Below are 21,171 nucleotides of genomic sequence, written 5' to 3' on the forward strand. Positions count from 1 at the left end.
AAACGTTAAGTGCACACAGGTCACAAGTACCTCCCGTGACCAGTGGCCACAGAGACCCCGTGTCCTCGCAGACTCATGCTCAGGCCCATGGTCCACACACTCTGGGAACGCCCTGAAATGATGGAAATACCTCTCCTGACAGGACTGAATGGGCCCTCTGAGGACACAGCGGGGATGAGCCGTCCCTCTCCCTACAGGACGGGCCCTGCTGCCAGCGGGGTGCCTGCTGCCAGCGGGGTGCCTACTGCCAGCGGGTGCCTACCGCTCCCGTCGTGCAGCCAGTTCTGACAATGAGGTGGAACAGAAGTGGTCTATGCAATTGCAGTCGTTTTTGTTTGTTTTTAAAATTAACTAGATTAGGGTGACATTGGTTAGTAAAATTATGTAAGTCTCATGTAAACATGTCTATGATACTTGCCCTGTATACTGCATGGTGTGTGCCTCCACCCAGTCAGATCACCTGTCACCATATAGTTGGCCCACAGTCACACACACACACACACACACACACACACACACACCTTCACTTGGGGAAGTAGGACCAGCGTTGTCTGGTCAGAAAGGCCCCGCACGGAGAATCAGAGATTAGGAGAGGTGCTCCAGACGCCGCCTCCCTCGTGCTTCAAGAGGAGCTCGGGGTGGCAGAGGCGCTGGGTGGTGCCCCTTCACTTTAGAAGGATGGCGAGCTGACCTAAACCAAAGCACAAATACAGTTCACTCAGGACTAGTTACAAAGCAAGCATCTCAAATCAGCGTGAGCTAACGTTTTTAGAACAGTTATTTAATTTTCAGGATCCAATATCTGTCAAGTAAACCGCCGATTTCTGTTTAGTTCGTGTTGAATGGGAAGATTGGGTTAGCACCAGCTGCTCGCAGCTGCCTTCCGCCGGCGGCAGAGGGCGGCTGTGGTCTCCAGCTCTCTTCTGCTCAGACAATGAAGAACTCCCAAGCTTATGTTTTATTATGAGGTTAGGTTCCATCTCGGACTGTAAGCTGATTTTTCACTCCAAAGCTGAAATGCCTGTCCATGAGAAGTTGGCTGAGCTGAGAAACTTATTTCCCAATGGACTGTTGATGTGAAAAGAATTGCCAGCTTAGCTGTTAACACATTTGTTATCAGTTTTTCTCACAATAACTAGCAAACCGGATCTTCTCACAGAAAACGCAGACCTGACCACATCCGAAGGGAAGTCATAATGCCGCTTCTCCAGTGAGGTCCATGGCCAGGAAGCGGGGGGGGGGGGGGGGGGAGCAGGAACTGAGGACGATGGACAGACAGGCCGGTGGTGAGGGAATGGTGCGAGGCCTGGCGTGGGGCTGCATGCTCACCTCCAGGTGCAGGTGGCGGGCGAGCTGGCAGCTGCTCTCCTGGCAGGTCAGGTGGGTCTCGCTTCGATGTCTGACCTTGGCCTCATCGGTTATAGCGGGAAAGTGCTGTCCTCCGCCCTCCGGGAGAAGGCCTGGCCCCAACCTCTCCGTCTCCCCCATTCACCCACACACTCGCCTCGGCCTCTCCTGCAGGGCCTATGTGGCCAGCACAGCCGGCATGGCAGCCCAGAGCGATCCTGGCCATCAATGCTGTCCTGTCCATCAGGCCTTAGCACACTGGTACGCTAGAGCTCACTCGCCATAAATCACACAGCTCACGCCCATGTCACTGCAGCATCCGGTCCGGTGCCTGGCCGGAGCAGGCCAGGTGTCTGCCAATGGGTGAGTGAATAAAGATGTGCATCTGCATCATATTTGTACACACACAACGGACTATCACTCAGCTATAAAACAGAATGAAATCTTGCCATTTGCGACATGGATGAACCGTGAGGGCATTATAGTGAAGTGAGTCAGAGGAGACAAACCCGTTTGGCCTCACTTATGTGTGGAATCCAAAACAAGCAAGCAAGAACAAGCACAGACACACACAGAACGGGCTGGTGGTTGCCAGGGCTGGGGTAGAAATGGGTGAAGGGAAGGGGTCAAAGGGTAAAAAGAAAAAAACAACACCTGAACATCAACTTATCAAAAAAGAAAAAAAAGATTTTGCCTTAAAGAAAAAATAAGTACGTATTCTATAAATAGAAAAGTAGTTGTCATAAGACAGAGCCACTCCCAGGCCTAAACAGTCTGTCCGCCACCGAGCCTTTCCACGCCACATCGGACCATCCTGTTCTGGGCAGGAGCATCGCTGAGGAGCGGGAGTGCTCTCGGAGGCCAGGCGTCCTATGTGGAGGCGGCCCTCGCACGCCTGCGCACCGGCGATTGTGCGCTCAGAGCTGGCGCCCGCAAGGTGCCAGGAACCGAGGACGGGCCCCCTGCCCTGTGGGACCAAACCCCTCTGGGTGCAGTTGCCTCTCTGGAAACAGGTGGGAGGCTGGGCCCGGCTACTCAGGACACGCGACAACGTCTGGGACATTTCTAGGTATCACAACGTGGGCAAGTACGATGGCATCTAGTGGGCAGAGGCAGAGGTGCTGAGGCCCAGGGCAGCTGCCCAGAGCTCTCCCTCCCGGTGTTGGACAGGACATAGCACCTCCCCTCGCGGCAGAGAGCACTCTTCTTGGAAACTGGGGCAAGGAGGCGCGTGGGTGAACTGATGCCAGCACACCAGTGTCACCAGACTGGACTCTGTCATCCAGCTGCACCTGAGAAGGGGCTCGAGTGTCATCAGATGTCAGGTGTGGCCAGGAACTCCCAGGAGGGCCCTCAGGCTGCCTCCTGTGATGGCGTGCAGACTGAAGGGTCACAGGCTGTGTCCCCGGCCCTGGTTGGGTACATGCAGCAACCAATTGATCTGTCTCTCTCACATCCATGTTTTTCTCGTCTCTCCCCCTGCCTTCCACTCTCCCTAAAAACCAATGGAAAACATATTCTTAGGTGAAGATTAACAGAAAATAAATAAATAATAGCTCCAGCCAGTTTGGCTCCGGGACTGGGTTTGATTCCAGTCAATGGCACGTATCTCAGTTGGGCTCTATCCCTGGCCCTGGTCGGGGTGCATGCAGGAGGCAACCAACCGATGTGGTCTCTCTTGCATTGTTTCTCTCACTCTGTCTCCCTTCCCCTTTCTCTAAAAATCAATGGAGAAATTAATACTCTGGTGAGGATTAACATAAACAATAAATCACGACAAATTGTTTAATTTACTCTCACACACACAAACATAGAACATAGCATAGAAAAAGGATGGAGACAGTAAGTTAGCAATGGTTTTCTGTAAGCAGGTGAATTCTAAATTTTTATAATATTTTTTAAAAAAATCGATTATATACTATATACATTGGGCAAATAAACGCATAGGAAAAGGCCCAAGGCAGGCAGTTCTTCCTTCACTGTCCACCAGGGGCCGCCCGGCCGGGCCTGGGCACTGCCTCTCCACCAGTGAGCTCCATGCTTCTCCTCGGGGCAGGTGGGCCTCAGCGAGAGCCCTGCTTGCTACTGTGGCAGGCGACGGGCCCAAGCTGATGGAGCCATGGCTCAGGAGGGCGCCGGCAGAGCCGGCCCCACTCACAGGTGAGCTGAGAGACTGGCTCACTTTTGAAGCAACAGTGAAAAGCCATAAGGCTGACCCTGCCCCATGTAAAACCTACTTTTTAAGCAAATTCTTAATTTTTAGAAAAAAATATTTATTATAAGCTTTTATGTCACCATCAACAGCTTATTTCAGTGTAAGTAATGTGGACTCTTGCAGAGAGTTTATGTGCATTTATCTGGTGTGACTGACACAGCACGAGTCTTTTTTGAGAATGGGTCTGGGGTAATAGAAACAGTGAGTGTGAGGGGGCCTGCGCCCCTAACACAGAGGCCCTATTCCAGGCCCATTCGTTTGCGAACGAGACGCATCTTGACGTCTGTCTCTCCCACTGGCTTTCCTCTGCTTTTCTTCGGCGAGCTTCTCGGCGGCGTGCTCCGCCAGGAGCCGCCTCAGCTGCGGCTCACACTGGCTGGCCTGCTGCAGTCCGTCCTCCCTCCCTACAAGGCACGCGTGAGGCAGGTTACAGCCGCCCTGGCTTCAGCCACTCCTGCGAGGCAGGCGAGCTGCTCCCCCCGAACCCGTCAAGCTCCAACCCCGAGGCCAGATTTCATTCCAAGGGCTCAGGTCACCCGTCCCAGCACCCTGGAGGCGCAGCACCTACCTTGGCAGTGCTGGATCACGCGGCCCCACAGCCGGTTCCTCCGCAGGCAGGCCAGGTGTCCCACGATCAGCAGGTGCCGCCTCCCTCGGGTCAGGGCCACGTTCACGCGCTGCTCTGAGTCGATGAAGCCCACCTGCCGGGTGCGCACGCAGGACAGCACGACCACCTCCTTCTCGGCCCCCTGGAAGGCGTCCACGGTGGACACCTGCACGGTCGCGAGGTGTGGGCGGTCCAGGTCCACGGCCCCGAGCAGCTGGCACAGCTGTGGGGAGAGACGGGTCACGCATGTAGGAGCCGTGGGGAAGCGGCCGAGCCGTCACAGCACGTTTTAATCCGAGTGGAAAGTTCACTGTCTTCTGGGGCGCCACGGATCTGCCTGGTTCTAAAGTAAGTACGTAACTAGATGACAACATAAATCAAACAATGAATAATGATTTATCTGTTGCAGGGAGCTCATTTATATATGCTAATTTGGGGTTGATAAAATAATGAAACATGGAAAGTACTAAAAAATTAAAAATTAACAAAAATGTTATAATAATGGACTCATATATACATGAATATCGGGTATCTATCTTTTGTTTACTGGTAAAAGGTAGTAACAATAATGAGGGATAGTTTGGGAAACAGAGATCCAATCCCATCTTCTCAAAACACAAAGCACACGCCACATTTCCTTCCCTCTAATTCGTTTATTTGCATTTTTGCCCCAACAGCTGTAAATGGAATTTCATTAAACCTTGTTAGGTTTACATTTAATTATACAGAAAAAAGCCAGACAGCCAAAACTCAGAATGCTTTTTTCTGAATGCATTCATTGTGGTCCCAAAAGATTTTCAAGCACCAAGTCAAACTCTTACAAATATAATGTCAAACGCTGCGATAGAAAACGAGAACGTTTGGTACAGGATGGGATGCAAACCTTGCCCAGCTGGGACTTGTACAGCGTTATCACCCCGATCATGGTGCCTGGGACTCCGCCTGCAACCAGAGCGCGAATCAGCATCAGGGTGAAAGCGGCTTCCGCCTCATTGTGAAAGCTGTTACCTCCTTCCATCTGGAATGAAAAACAGACCCAAAATTACATTTCCCAGAAAGGCAAGCAAGGCTGAGACAGTCACACCACAACCACAGACAACGGGCGGGCTGCGGGCCTGCGGACGCACGCACCTGCTCCTGCCCCGGGACGTTGTAGAAGCACAGCGTGGGCAGCCAGGAGAGCAGCGGGCCCCTCTCGGCCGGCAAGACGCCATTCCTGAGGCCACCGCCGTAGAACAGGTCGTTAGCCACAGCAGCGATGGCCGGGTGGCAACGGTACTGGGTTCTCAGCAGGACCGGCTTGTGGCCCTAAGAAGTTTAAATGAAGAAAAGTAAAAACTTAAAACAGCACCTTTTTCTTAAGGGAAAAAATATAATATTTTCAAAGTTAAAAGTATTGCCGTATTGTGCTCTGACTAAATGAATTAGAAACATAATAGAGTAGACCACTGGTCGGCAAACTGCTGCTCGTAATCCACATGCGGCTCTTTGGCCCCTTGAGTGTGGCTCTTCCACAAACACCACGTGTAGGCGCGCGATTGAAACTTCGTGGCCCATGCGCAGAAGTTGGTTTTCGACCTGGGTGAGTCTATTTTGAAGAAGTGGCATTAAAAGAATTATAAGTTTAAAAAATTTTGCTCTCAAAAGAAATTTCAATCGTTGTACTGTTGATATTTGGCTCTGTTGACTAATGAGTTTGCCGACCACTGGAGTAGACAGTAAATAAAATTTTTAATTACTAAAAGTATTCTCGTGGTAAATGATTACCACACCACAAAATCATAAAATATAAAACACATCAAACCTGAGACTCATGATCTAACAAGCAACATGAGAAAATCTTCATTTCCGATCTGCCCCGCCCGCCATGAACCAGCCCTTCGCTCAGCGCGTCCCCCTGCGGACACCGCCCGCCCACGAGTCACTCAGCCTGTTACCCAATGGGCTACCACAGTGCACGGGGCTTGTGCTCACGTCACCCCGATTTCCTAATAATGGGCCCCAAAGCACAGGATGCTGGCAATCTGCATATGCCACGGAGCCATAAGTGCACATGTGCAGGAAAAAACACGGTGTGTATAGGGCTCGGATCGCAGTGGCAGGCATCCCTGGGGACTTGGAGGGTACCCCCTCGGATAAGGAGACCATAATGTAACAGTACGACATGTGCTACAATGTGGAGGGGCCTCAAGGACGTGCTGAGTGGAAGAAGCCAGGCACAGGAAGTCACAGGTGCATGGTTCAAGCTGCCTGGTGTGAGGGTGGTGAGCGTGAAACATGAAGCACCCAGAGGGGACAAGCCCACAGACAGAGCAGACTGTAGGGGCTGGGCAGGAGGGAGGGAATGTGTTTGGGATCAGACAGAGGACTGGGAATGTAGTGAATGCCACCTAAGTTAATGTGGCTAATTCTATGTTATGTGAACGTCACCTCAGTTACAAATAGATAAATGGTTCATTTGTTAAATTTTTAATGTGAAGTAGAGCTCTAAAACAGAGCATGGGTAATAGAGCATAGGTGTTTATTTTTATTTTAGAGCAAAAGCAATATACTTTCTTCCAACTACTAAAATATACATAAAAACGGTTCATTTTATAAAGGAGCACTTAAATTATGGGGTTCTGCTTTTCTTTAGAATGAGTGCTTTATTTTTATTTCTAAAAACTTTTTATTGATTTCAGAGAGGAAGGGAGAGGAAGAGAGAGATAGAAGCATCATGATGAGAGAGAATCATGGATCGCTTTCTGCATGCCCCACACTGGGGATCAAGTCTGAAACCCGGGCCTGTGTCCTGACGAGGAATCGAACCCTGACCTCCTGGTTCATAGGTAGACGCTCAACCACTGAGCTATGCCAGCTGGGCGAGATGAGCACTTTCTAAACGACTCCAATCACAACTGTTTTAGGACAGGACTCGGTCTTCTTTCCTACCAGCCTACGCAGTTAGACCAGGACGTGATCATGCTGTGAGACTGGCGGCAGTGCCTACCATTAAGCAGAGTCGATCAAACAGAGTTTGCTCCAACCCGTTTTCATGAGCCGCGTCCGATCCCTGGATAGTGGGGGGAAGCTGCTTGGGATCCCCAACGAGAACCAGCTTTTCACACCCAAACCTAAACACAGATCCAAAAGTTAAATGGAGCGACAGGAAGCATGACATATACTGTTTTCTAAAATGCATTTCAAAGAATCTGAGGACTGTTCTGTTCGTGGTGTGAAGTGTATTCCAAGGGCCCGAGGCGATGAGTGAAGAAACCCGTATGTAACTTTGTTTTCCCACATAAGCCCTACGTAGTGTCCACTCCTCTGCACAGAAGCAGCCTTTCCCAGAACGCACTCTGAGAAACAGTGACTTCAGAATTTATAACTGTAGACTTAGGAGCTTGTCTTGGGAAAAATCTAGTTTAAACTACTGCAAGGAGATGTTAGGCTCTCAGGCTTAATGTCCTTCCAAATAGGAGCAAAGTGGGGAGACGGGGAAGGGGGGGATGCCTGTGTTTGGTGGAAAACAGCGGATTTGTGAGCACCAGAACTGCATGTGGTCACTCAGATGACCAGTCTGCCGTACGTACTTGGTCTCGCCCACAATTCCTGCTCGAACCCTGGAAACCCTGGAGTTTCCCAAGAGGTGAAAGGGATCAGGTCCTTTGTTCTGTGGAGAAGGCGACCTCAGCACAGCACCCAAGGCGGGCTGGTTGCCAGGGGACTCTGGGATTGAGGGATGGGGCTTCCAGTCCCAGCCCCAACCCCCGACCTCCAGAAAGCTGACTTGGCTCAACAGTGGTCAGAGAGCTAATCCATCACACGCAGGTATGAGCCTCCATGGGAACAGGAGGGTTCGGAGCTGGGGGTGAGGGCGAGGAGTGGGGAGGCAAAAGAGGGTGAACTGGGGATCAGGAGATAACATGTTTCTCCGAGTTCTGCAAATGCTCTGGCAAACTAATGGAACCCAAGAAAATCAAGGAAACCTCTGGTTTATGGCCAGTCTGTCAGAAGTCCAGGTACCAGGCTAGACCTGACACCGGCACTGAGTTGGAACCTCCGTCTGCACCCAGTAGGTCAGCAGCCTAGGCCTCGCCCTGGCGTCGGAAGTGGGTCTGGAGGACAGCCCTCACCATGCGGCTCTGCGGGTGACCATGTCAGAGCTGAGGGCAGGTTTTGGTCCCTGCTGGTGTCGGAGGGCTGCTTGCTGGAGGGGTGGGGAACCCTCCCCCGTCCCACACCAGGAACTGGGTCTGAGAACCCCTATTTCAAACACCTACGTTCACATCCCAGCTCTATGACCCTCTATGAACACGTAGGTTATCTATGTGAGCATGAGCACTCAGCAGTGACCTGGATGTGACCATGCCTGTAAGGCCGTGGTGAGGACGTAACAAAGCACATGGACAATGTGTCAGTATGCAATGGGTGCTCCAGAGAGTGACTCCTCTGTCCCTGGCTCCTGGCGGGGAGACTAATCCTCCTCCTCCGTCCAGGACAGGAACCTGCCGTCCCGGCCAAGTGCGACAACTGGGACCAACGCCCCCTCACCTGGGGACAGGCCTCCTCCCGCCACCTCGGGATTCATGAGTGAGAGATGCTTTAAAAGCACGTTTCAGTGGCGGAGATAGCTTAGAAAATGTCAGTCTTCTACATTTTACGACAAATTGTCATTTTTATTTATTTTTATCTCCTTGATATCCTTTCATAATCTAAAAGCTATTTTTAGAAGTTGAGCAGGGGAATGAGATGCAGGGAGGTAACTGAAGGAGAGCCTAGAGCTGGGTCCTCAGATGGCGGCTAGAGGCACCTTCCACAGTGAGCAGCCCGGAAGTGCAGGGCCATCCTCGGGGGCCTACATGGCCCCTAACAAAACACTGGTACATTAGCCCTCCAAATCCCGCCCCCCCCCCCCCCCCCCCGGGTTCTTTAAGACATCAGTGTAGCACTTGAATTGCCAAGGATTTCCACCAGAGCTGACGTGCCTGCGGTTACCTGGCGATGGGGAGGAGGGAGGCGGGCTCTGTCATCTGGCTGCTCTCATCCAGCACCACCAGGGGGAACCGCAGGCCGGCCATGCAGGGGAACAGGCAGGCTGCGCAGGTGGCGCCCACCACACGGACCTGGGCACAGGGATGTGAGCGTCATCAGCTACTTAGAAAACAAGAGGGCATATCTACCAAAGAGCCTGCAGGTGGGATCAGAACTGAAGGTGGGAATCCCTGCACTCAGGGACACAGGCCTCTCTGTCCACTGCCCTCTGTCCCACCTGAGAAATGGGAACAGGCACAGCTCCCAAAGCACCGCCTACTGGCAGGACACAGGCACTCAGACACTCAGAGGGAAGCTGTTACAATCCAGGGTGTTACATGTCAGGGTCCACCCACACTTCATCCTCCAGCTGAGGCTGAACACTCAGCACAGCCGCGTTCTCCGCGGACGCACTGGACACGCGGGCGGACGGGCCTGCTCACGGTCAAGTACACCCCTAACCTGACTCGCTAAGAAGGAATTCCAACAACACATTCCACGCACTGGCAGTTGTAAGTGTATTTGCATCTCACAGACTTAGACATTACACAGAATACCATTATTCCCAAGGCAAAATGCCCAGTAAAAGCTGATAATCTCTGGATTTAAATATAAAAAAGAGGAAAATCAATGAATTTTCTAATTGGATATGGTCACTGGCCTTCATCAGCAGGAATATAAGGAACCTGAGATTTCTGTAAACTCAGACCAAAGTGAGGCAGCAGTTCCCTCCCCCCTGCCCAGCAGTCATGTCCACCCCTTTCTCCCCCAGCAGTTCCCTCACCTGCCCCAAGAGGGTCCTGTTGGTCCCCAGTTTATGCTGCTCGATGCTTCTCCTCACATAGACTCTTTCCATGGGGGTCAGGTCTTCTTTCATCAGTGCGTGAAGTTCCTTCAATTGCTCACTGGCATTTTCTGAGCCAGCGTGCAAGCTAAGAAAGAATAAAATACCCTTCTTCATTCCATTTCCAAAACATTACAAAAAAGTGAAAAACAGATTTCCTAAGTTAACCAAGAAAAAGATAAAGCTTTCTCTCTTCTTCCTCAAAAGACATTTAAGGTAAGAGTTATATAAAATGACTGTGTTTCTGTGAGCACGCTGTGACTTTGGAATTATGATTTCTTACCTGTAAGGTAGGACCGGCTTGGCTATCTTCCTAACACACCCCACTCTGACAAACTTTTCAAATCCGAGACTGAGAAGCCTTTAAACAAAACAGTAAAAGAGAATCTGGTTGTTTAAAAAGCAGAGTACAAAACAAAGTTCCATGTAATATTTATTAAAATTAGTTGGTGTAACAGCATCTTTTAGTTTTGTAAGTCAATGTGAAATGCTTAAGCTCAATGTGAATGCAATATGGCTGAACAAGTTTTAATATAACACATTCTACAGAGGACTTAAAACATGTACTCTTACCTTTACTCAGAAAGTCTGGATAAAGTGTAAGCTTACACAGTATATTCCTATCTTTTATTCTAGGCTGAGGACTTTTTCCAAAGAGAAAATCAGAATAGGAGAAAAAAAACTTATGTTTGAGGATCTTTGTCACCATGATATTTATAACTAGAGGCCCAGTGCACAAAATTCGTGCATGGTGTGTGTGTATCCCTCAGCCCAGCCTACACCCTCTCCAATCTGGGACCCCTTGAGGGATGTCTAACTGCCAGAGCCTAAATGGGAAGTCAGACATCCCTCTCACAATCCAGGACTGCTATCTCTCAACCACTTGCCTGCCTGCCTGACTCACCTAACCACTTTTGCCTGCCAGCCTGATCACCTACTAACCACTCCCCTGCCAGCCTGATCGACACCTAACTGCTCCCCTGCCAACCCAATTGCCCCTAACTGCCCTCCCCTGCCAGCCTGGTTGCCTACAACTGCCCTTCCATGCTGGCCATCTTGTGGGTTGCAGTGACAATTTGCACATTACCTCTTTATTATATAGGAGGATGGGGAACACTTGGAAAGAAGGGCTGACTTAAAGTGTGATATAAGCAAATCACTGCATATACTAGAGCTATCAAAAGTATGTTTTCTAAGATTTAAAAGCAAGACACAAACATATACTGATCATACCAAGTTGGAAAACAAAGTATATGTATAAAACATTTGTGAAGAAATATAATATCTGTACAGATGGTATATTTTCACCATAAAGTTGAGTTTTTTTAAGTCTACATCCTACCTAATAAAAGAATGATATGCAAATTAACCACCACTCTGCTCAAGCCACACCCACCAGCCAATCAGAGGGAGTATGCAAATTAACCCCAACCAATATGGCTACAACCACAGAGAGCAGTTGAGAGGCTTGGGTTTCCCTGGTAACAGAAGCCAAGCTTTCCACACACCCTGGCCAGCCTAGGCCTCGACTCAAGGATACAAAGTTTTAATTATAGAAGATACATAAAACCAGCTGGAGCAAGCAGGAGGTTTGGCTCCACTAAAGGCTACAGAGTTTCAATTGTAGAAGGTAAATAAATTCCAGATATCAGGGCCTCGGCTTGGGTCGCCAGGGGGCGTGGCTGGCCTGCAAACCACCACAGGCCCCTCGCCCAGGCAACCCCAGGCCCCAAGGGAACCCCCACCTTGATCTGGGACACCCTTCAGGGCAAACCAACTGACCTCCATCCACACACCAGGCCTCTATCCTGTTCAATAACAGTAACATACAATATGGCTGCCCCCATGTGGACACAAGGTGGCCAGCAGAGGAGGGCAGTTGGGAGGCACCAAGCCTGCAAAGGAGGGCAGTTGAGAGGGACCAGGTCTACAAAGGAGGGCAGTTGGAGGCAATCAACCCTATAGGGGAGGGCAGTTAGGGGTGGCCAGGCTGGCAGAGGAGGGAAATTGGGGGCAAACAGGCTTGCAAGGGAGCAGTTAGGTGTCGATCAGGCTGGCATGGGAGTGATTAGGGGGTTATCAGGCTGGCAGGCAGAAGCGGTTAGAGGCAATCAGGAAGGCAGGCAGGTGAGCAGTTTGGGAGCCAGCAATCATGAATTGTGAGAGATGTCTGACTGCCCACTTTAACATCCCTTGAGGGGTCCCAGATTGGAGAGGGTGCAGGCTGGGCTGCAGAACACCCCCCCCACCCCATGCACAAATTTCATGCACTGGGCCTCTAGTTTATACATAAAGATTTCTCCTAATCAAATTTTTCATTTATGTTGAAATTCAGATCATTAAACATGGGTGAATGCGTATGTAATCTTTGTTTGGGTTTGCAATAGAATCTTAACCACAAGCACTTTGCAGAACAGGCCGTGCTATTGCTTCCTCAGAGCCTCTGACTGACTCAGAGGCGCAACTCAAGCTGTTCACCTCTGCACTGTGCAGTTCCTGCACCTGCACTTCAGCTCCTTCCGGGCATAGACCCCACGGCACAGGCAGGGCCTCCAAGTTGTCCCAAGGGAGCCCGCACATGCAACAGCCTGGGCGGCCAGAGGAACAGGAGCGTGTGGACCCAGGAGTTTAGATGTGACAAGCAGTGGGCAGACTCTGTCCTGGAGGGAGGCTCCAACTCCTCTGTGGGCGGCTGCCACGACCCTGAGCCGAGGCCTATCTGGGGTTAGGAGATCAGGGCCCCGAGTCCATCTCTCAGCCCATGTGCTTCCTGCTATATTCTTTTGTCACACGGGCGGACATCCTATCCTTGTGCCAAGGCTGTCAGGTCTTAAATCTGATTTCCTACGACTTACAAACGAGCAAGTAGCCTGTTACTATCTCATGGATATGGCTCAAGTCAGAGACAGAGGTATCACATCTGGGCCCAAGGTAGATGGCCCCTCTCAACAACAGACCTCCACCACCAGCTCCTCACGCTCACGTGACATACCCACCCGAGGAGCACTCTGTCCACAGCTACGTTAGTGGAAGAAGAAACCAGCACTTTCCACGGCCGTGCACTTCCCACGGTGGGAGCGTCACTCTTTTCAAACAGCTGCACCAAAAACAGAATCACCACTGCCAGCAAGTAGCTCTTTCCTGCTCCAAAAACTCCTACTTGTTTGGAAGGAAGAGGAAAATAAAGGCAGAATCATAAGTAATTTTTGAAAGCACAAGAAATAATGTCACCATCTCCCTTTCCTTCATTTAACTAATTCATTACGAAAAACATGAACAGCTGAAACCAGTTTGGCTCAATGGATAGAGCATTGGCCTTGGGATTGAAAAGTCCCAGGTTCAATTCTGGTCAAGGACATGTACCTTGGTTGCGGGCACACCCTCAGTCCGATTTCAACCAATAGGGATGACATAAGGTTCAGGTGTACAGGTTGTCACTTGACATCTGTGTGCCGAGTCCAGTTTCCTCCCATCACACTCATCTGACCCCTTTGGCCACTTCTTCCCCCACATGTCATGTCATTACTGTTCCTTCCCTATCCAATCAGAGCCAGTAGGGGGTGTGCAAGAGGCAGCTGATCGATGCTTCTCTCTTATCAATGTTTCTAACTCTCTATCACTCTCTCTTCCTCTCTGTAAAAAAAATCAATAAAATATATATTTTTAAAAACCATGAACTTAATAATATAAATAAAAAAGTAGAGTTTAAATTTGCCTCAGAAAAAATCTAGAGGACAGAATTGAAGCTCTAAATTGATTATGTCTTGTATTTTTCTTAGAAATGTAAAGTGTTATTAATCTAGGAAATGCAAAATATATTTGACTTGCGAGCTTTAAAAGTTCAAAGTGCAAATTAAATGGGGAGAAAATTATATAGTTAAGATGTATTTTCTCCAGTAATTAAGAATTCAAAATAAGTTGCTTATTATTGGTCAAATTAAAAAAGAGGATTAATTCTGTGATCTCAACCAAAAATTTTCTATGCAAAAACTAGTCTAAATCTAATTGATATTTTAAGATAATAATAAAAGGGATTATAATATTTAAGTCATATATGGATATAGATTTGTGCTCAGCACCAGGATAAACAGATGAGTAACCCAAAGGCCTCCTAGTGAGACCACAGTGTACTTAGGAAGACAGCCAGGGAAGGAACAGTAATGACATGACATGTGGGGGAAGAAGTGGCCAAAGGGGTCAGATGAGTGTGATGGGAGGAAACTGGACTCGGCACACAGATGTCAAGTAACAATCTGTACACCTGAACCTTATGTCATGCTCTGAGTGTTGCCCCATGTGTTTAATACAAAGTAGTAACCTGGGAGGTAACACCGTGACTGCATCAGAGCAGGAACACCTTTCTAATCTGGCGGAGCTGGGAACGCTTCCCACAAACAAGCAGAACTGAGTCGCCCGGAGTAAGACACACAAACCCCGGAAGCCAAGGTCCTTCCAGCAGAGGCTGGAGAAGCTCACAGGCCAGAGGCGAGGCTGAGAGGGAGGTGAGGGGCAAGTCCCAGAGCTCTGCTTGCTGTGGGTAAAAGTAAACTTTGTCCTGAAGACTGGGGAGTCCCTGAAGCATCTTAAGGAGGAAACTGACTTACTTAGAGTGTTTAGGTAAAACTAGTTGAGTGGAGATATGAAGTGTGAATCCTGAGAAAGAAAACAGCTACTAAGAAGTGCTCCTGGCAGCTAACTGGTTCAATAAAAGAAAAGGAAGGAAAAAAAAAAGCTTTGCAGCCATTTCTACAGGGGCTTTCCTGAGCACTGCCCTTCAGGGAGCAGCCTGCCCAGGGCCCTGCAGCGGAGCAAGCCCTTATAAAGCACTTCCTGGCGTCCAATTTCAACCAATAGGACTAAGGCTCTCACCATCCAATCAGAGCTGAGCAGCTCTGACCAACCAGTGTGGCTCTATTCTGACCAATCAGGGCAGTGCCTTTGGACCAATCACACTTTGAGGATTTTGAGTCCTCATTTGCATGAGAACAAACCAATTGGGGGCCAGGGGTGGGGGTTCTTTCCACAGAAGTCACTCCCCTCTGGCTCTGGGAGCCCTTGCCCTTTCCAGCCACACTGACCAGCGGCTCCCTGGCTGAGCCAGGATGGCTCAGGGGGCAGAGCAGAGCTCCTGAGCCAGAGGGCTGGCCTAGGGCTGCCCCGAGTCACTGTCCTCACAGCCCTGCTGTCACCATGGAGCTGTTTTCCCTGAAGGAAGTCTCCTCCACCGCGTCCCAGAATGAGGGTTCCTATTGGTGTTGGATTGACACCAGTGACCATGAGCTGACAGACGGGTAAAACTCAATTAGAGCAGTGTGAGGGGATCATGATGATAACACATGCCCACTTTACCAGGTGCCTCCCACATGTCAGGACGAACCCAAGCCTTTACCTAAGTCAATACGTCAATCCTCAACCCGAGGAGACAGAGGCTCTTAGTAACCCGTGTAACTAGGCACACAATAAAGTAGGAATTAAAGCTATGAGGTGAGTAACCTGCCCAAGATCGCAGCACTAATAGGTGATGGAGCTGGGACGGAGTCCAGGATTCCAGCGCCAGGGCCCAGTCTCACTCACTAGGAATGTGGAGGTAGGTGGAGGCTTGGATTGAGGGGTGCAGGTGACCTGATGGGAATCATCATAAAAGACAGAAACAACACATCTCAGTGACTCATCTGATGGGGAGGGATGAACAGGAAGGAGGGTTGAGAGAAAGTCACTTCATCAGCGAGAGACTCACTGAGGATGGATACCTGGTGTCCAGCTTGGTCCATAGGGTGATGTGATACAAACCTTCAGACCAGGACAGAGTGGGATCACTTTGGGGTGCAGGTCTGAGAGGAAAGGGTTGAGGGGGGACAGAATCCAGCTGGAGTGTTATCTCTGCGGCAGAAAAAGTCAAGCTCCTCATGGAGATGAAGCCCAGAGATAAGAACAGGGCAAAGGTAGGTGCGGAGGAGTCTGCTTTGAGCTGCACACCCTGTCTCAGGGCTGGGGCAGGAGCCAGCATGGCCAGGACGGAGGAAGATTTGGGACAGCTGCTGGGAGGATGGGGAGTGAGCTGACCAGGAGTTCATAACAGCTTTGCTCGTCAAAACTGATGCCCCCCATGACAGCCACATGCTGGCATCGCTGTGACCGCTCTAGGCCGATGTCTGGGTCAAACCTGAATACGCCAGTGATGGGCGCAGCACTATTCATGCCCACGCTGCTCTGGCAACTTCTAAAGTGGGTCCAAACATCTCTTAGAGACCTTTGGGATCGCATTTGACTAGGAAGGGGCAAAGGAGCAGACCAAGTCACAGAGACTTATATATGACCAAGTGCTGGTTGCAGGGGGTTCCACACAGCCAGGTGTTGCCTGGCACCCTCCACTGACCCTTACCGTGGACGATGGTGATGGGCAGGGTGCCGGCGGGCAGCCCCTTCCCTTCCTCGGCAGGCCCGCGCGATGCCACCATGCCTGCTATCTGGGTGAGAGCTGAAGCTTGGTCCTCATTCAACTGGTGTGCCTGGATGAACTCCCTGGCTAGCTGCAGGGCTGCTCCTGGGCCGGGTAGCTCACAGTTTGTCTTGGTGTTGGAGAAGGCTGGTGGGACAAATGTTCTTTTATCCACTCTCTTACTGCTAACTGTGGTTGATGAAGGCCTAGTAAAAAGGAGCAATAAAATCAAGGAAAAAGGAGGGGCTTTTGACACTCTTTATAACTTAACCTTCACTTTACCAGCACCTCAGAGAACGTCCTTTTGTGAGCACAAAAGAGAAAAGAGCGAACATTTATTGAATACCTACTACGTGCAGACACTATGGGATCTTCACAACGCTAGCAAGCAGTTAATCTACCCAAATAGAGAGACACAAATAGTAAATGTTTCTTGCCACAAGTACCAGCTACCATGTGGTGTGCTGACATGGAGCCCAGGCTTCATTATGCAGGCTGGCTCAGGAATTCATACAGCCTCTCCTTCAAGTAAAACTGTCAGAAATTAGTTGGCTTTAGTACTATAAAGACAGAGTTCATTTCAAAGCAGAAAAATAAAATATTAAAAGTACATGGATTTTTTTTAAACCCAAGACATCACTGTGGTAAGAAGAATGAAACCAAATAGACGATCACATTCCAAATTCAAAACTAGTTTTGTCACTTTAATTTAATATCACTTCCTATTTTTTTAAAGGCATGATACTTGAGAAACTAAAAATGAGATAAAGATTATGTCAAAGACAAAACTAGTACCAATGTACATGCTAGATTCAAACTGTAAATAATTATTTAAAAGTTTAGTCCAGCTGGTGTAGCTCAGTGGTTGAGTCGATTCCGGGTCAGGGCACAGGCCCTGGTAGTGGGCTCATACCTAGTGTGGGGCGTGCAGAAGGCAGCCAATCTATGTTTCTCTCTCATCATTGATGTTTCTCTCTCTCTCCCACCTCCATCTCCTCTCTGATAAAAAAAAAATATATATATATATATATATATATATATATATATATATATATATAAAAGATTTTTTTAAAAATATATTTTATTGATTTTTTACAGAGAGGAAGGGAGAGAGATAGAGAGCTAGAAACGTTGATGAGAGAGAAACATTGACCAGCTGCCTCTTGCACATGCCCCGCAACCAACATACATGCCCTTGACTGGAATCGAACCCGGGACCTTTCAGTCCGCAGACCGACGCTCTACCACTGAGCCAAACCGGTTTCAGCATAAAAAAGATTTTTAATTGAATAAATCTGACATATAACATAGAAAATAAATTTAAGGTGTGTAATATGATACTTTGATAATGTAAAATTATTCTTTTAAATGTTACATAATTTATGGAATAAAAATACACAAGAATAAAAAAAAATACTCAAATGATCTTAAGAAGTTATCCTGACATGGGAAAATAATTTGCAGTGGCCTCTATTAGCCCAACCACAACGGGGCTAGAGGAACGGATGGTGATGGGAACAGTGTGTGCCTCCCGCAGTCCTCTCACACCAGTAGTCTCGGAGAGACGATGACATTTTGTTGCCAAATGTACGGGATGTACTTTTCCTGGAGACCCACGCCCCGGGAAGGACTTACATGGCCAACAGGTGCTGCGTCAGAGGCAGGGTCGCGGGGTTGAAGTGCTCCTGCATGTTTCTCAGGGTGGTCAGCTCGGTGCTGGCGTTGCAGACCCACAGCGCGTGGACAACTGCTGCGGAGAGGGCGTGGAGAGGGGCGTCAGTGCACAGGACAAGACCGTCAGCACCTCAGTGTCCACGCAGCTCAGAGCCGTGCTGAACCAGTCCCAGGCTGCAGCAAGCCCTCGGCACACGCGCTCCGTGCTGTCGTCTGCACAGGCACACTGTGGGTGGGTCTGTGACTGTACCCTGAGGGGCGCGGGCCACACACAGCAGTCGATGGACAGACGAACAGAAACTGTGGAGTCACATGGTTGACATGCGCAGCTACTCAGCATCCCGCCCTGTCCCTGCAGCATCTGTGTCATTTCTGAGCACTTGGCTGCATTTCTTCAGTTACTTCATAGAGCGATATGGGATGCAGGAAATTAGTGAGATTGCTGAGGACTCTGAAGTGACCGATGTTCACTTCACTAGACAACTCCAGCTGTCCACTCCGTTCCCACAGGAAATATGGAGTTAGCCTGGCCGACAGCTTAGTGCTTGGAGTGTCGGCCTGCGCACCAGAGCGTCTTGGGTTCCATTCCCAGGCAAGGGCATGTACCTGGGTTGCAGGTCCCATCACATCCCAGTGGGGTGGGTGCGGGCTGCAACCAATCGATGTGTCCCCTCACATTGATGTTTCTCTCTCACTTTCCATCCCCCCTTCCATTCTCTCCTCGGGTGAGGATTCACACACACTCTCTCACACACACACACATTAAAACTTATATGAAATACGTGAATGAGTCACTAAATGTTATGTCTTTAATTAGTCATGGGCCAAATCCTGGACGTCAGAAATCCCAGAGCTGCCAATGCAGGAGACCCCAGGTTCACCAACGGTGGCACTGGCCCTCCAGTGAATGTGGCTGATGGCCTGGCCTCACCAGGAGCTCCCAGGGCTAAAGCAACATCCCTCCACATAAAACACCCTCCGCTCACCTGCTCTCCAAATTCCTTGCAAAATCTGAGGACTACTTCCGATGTGAAAGTAAATTATTTGTTTATAATGAGCCTGACTAGAATAAGGAACCAAGGAAATTAAGTAAATTAAGTAAACCAAGAGAATAAAACTTAATACAAGAAATTATTTGACAAAATTCTTGTTTAAAAATCAGGTATATGCCCTGTAAATGCAACCTCAACAAAGTACCTCAGTGAGGGTCAGGGGGTTTGGGCGTTGATAGCACTCTGGGGCTTGAACTGCAGGAACATTTACAGCGTCACCTGTCACACAGGTTTCTAGGGACACAATACAGGAGGCAGAAGTGGGTGCTTTTTCTCGGCTCTAATCAAAGAACCCCAGGATGAGCACTCCAGCTCGCAGCGCCTCACACCTGTCCTCTCTGGTAAATGAGGCGTGGCCATACTCACTGTCTGTGGGCCACCGGGAGGGGAAGTAGCCTTTCAGAGGAAGCAGCTCCACCTCGTTGGCGGACGAGGGCCCGAAGAAAGCACTGCAGGCAATGAACGTGTCCAGCTGGAAGTCCAAGGTTTTGGAGACCACCCACAGATCGTCTGAAAACAGACATGGAAAGGACTCGGGACTATGCTCAATCCAGAGCTACTTAGATTTCTTAGGTGCCTAGTCTGACACTATTTTCAAAAAACAAAATTGGTATTGTCATCTGCAAGATTCCACCCAAATGAGGACCTGAACATATACCACTTTATGTTTTTAATTAGATTACTTTCATGGTTTTAAAGTTATTATAAAAAAGTGTAAATAAAGCAGACAACATCTGACTCCTCTCTTCTAGAACAGCCTTATAGCTACATCAGACTTTCCCCACATATACCATTAGTCTAGAGCAGCGATTTTCATCTCATGGCACACATAAACTAATTATTATACTAAGATTCGGTGTGGCACACACAAAATATTAAAAAAAAAAAAATAGGTTACAATTTTAAATCACTCACACTGGATGGCTATTGTTGGTGGGCTATTGTCAATTTTTATCTGACAATCTGAGGGAAAAGAGGTCAGTGCCCCTGACTCAATAGGCAGGAACTGCAGGTTTTAAACATTCTGCGGCACACAGGTTGAAAACCGCTGGTCTAGAGATGCTCTGCGGGATAGTGGTTTCCATGCTCAGAAAAGGTTGACAATCCATGGATGGAATGCAGTCTCTTCCCAGACGTCTGCTAGCTGCAGAGAATGAACAGTTTGCCTTCTCTCTGTAGAGCCTGCCCACCCATCCCCAGCGCACACTGTGACCCCGCGGCCAGCAGGCCACTGCACGAACATCTGAGCACAGTTTCTACCACCACCAGAATTAAGGCTTGCAAAGAGTCAACTCTAGCCCTGGCTGGTGGCTCAGTTAGTTAAGCATCACCATGTGCACTGAAAGGGCACCTATTCGATTCCTGGTCTGGGCACACATCCAGGTAGCAGGTTTGATCCACAACTGAAGTGTGCATGAGAGGCAATCAATAAATGTTTCTCTTTCACACTGATGTTTTTTTCCTTGCTCTCTATCTCAAATCAATAAAAACATATTTTTTTTAAAGAAAGTTAAAAAAGAGTCAACTGTATTTGTCTTTTTTAAAACTGTGTTAGTTCTAAAACTTATTTATACCAGTTGTATCTGTTATTATAATCATATAACTTAATCCTGTATTATTTCAGCCATTATTAACATGAAGAAAAAAACTGTTTTAAGAAAATCTAAGCAAACAATTTAGAAAGACTTAATTTAAAGGATTTGCTAAAGAAAGGGACCCAGAGAGAAACCAAGATGGCAGCAAAGGTAAACAACTAATCTGCCGCCTCGCACAACGATTTCAAAACTATAACTAAAAGACAAAACGTCATCACCCAGAACCACGGGAAAGCTGGCTGAACGGAAGTCTTACAACTAGAAGGAAAGAGAAAGGAGCACAAGCGCTGAAAAGCTGAGGCACAGAGGCACGCAACTGGGGCTGGTGGCGAGAAACTGGGCACACAGCTTTTTTTTAACCTGAAGGGAAACAAGCTCCCCATCA

General features: G+C 48.8%; 1 protein-coding gene across 8 annotated transcripts in view; it reads right to left on the reverse strand.

The window, feature by feature from the left end:
* Nucleotides 1-2,241: 2,241 nt before the first annotated feature.
* ZGRF1 (zinc finger GRF-type containing 1) overlaps nt 2,242-21,171 on the reverse strand; it is a 67,095-nt gene continuing 48,165 nt past the window's right edge. For 7 of the 8 annotated variants that reach the window (XM_084883317.1, XM_084883318.1, XM_084883316.1 and 4 more), the window contains 12 exons: nt 19,558-19,701; nt 18,101-18,215; nt 16,409-16,671; nt 13,023-13,185; nt 10,310-10,387; nt 9,967-10,114; nt 9,147-9,274; nt 7,159-7,282; nt 5,301-5,477; nt 5,053-5,187; nt 4,131-4,392; nt 2,242-3,966 (listed from right to left, as the gene is read on the reverse strand). In XM_084883317.1, the coding sequence (XP_084739443.1) occupies nt 3,788-3,966; nt 4,131-4,392; nt 5,053-5,187; nt 5,301-5,477; nt 7,159-7,282; nt 9,147-9,274; nt 9,967-10,114; nt 10,310-10,387; nt 13,023-13,185; nt 16,409-16,671; nt 18,101-18,215; nt 19,558-19,701 (1,916 nt within the window). In that variant the 3' untranslated portion in view covers nt 2,242-3,787. The remainder of the gene's footprint in view (nt 3,967-4,130; nt 4,393-5,052; nt 5,188-5,300; nt 5,478-7,158; nt 7,283-9,146; nt 9,275-9,966; nt 10,115-10,309; nt 10,388-13,022; nt 13,186-16,408; nt 16,672-18,100; nt 18,216-19,557; nt 19,702-21,171) is intronic. The other variant, XM_084883320.1, reaches the window with a different exon arrangement.

The sequence above is a fragment of the Pipistrellus hanaki genome (assembly GCF_964339955.1).
Source record: "Pipistrellus hanaki genome assembly, chromosome: 5".
Lineage (NCBI taxonomy): Eukaryota > Metazoa > Chordata > Mammalia > Chiroptera > Vespertilionidae > Pipistrellus > Pipistrellus hanaki.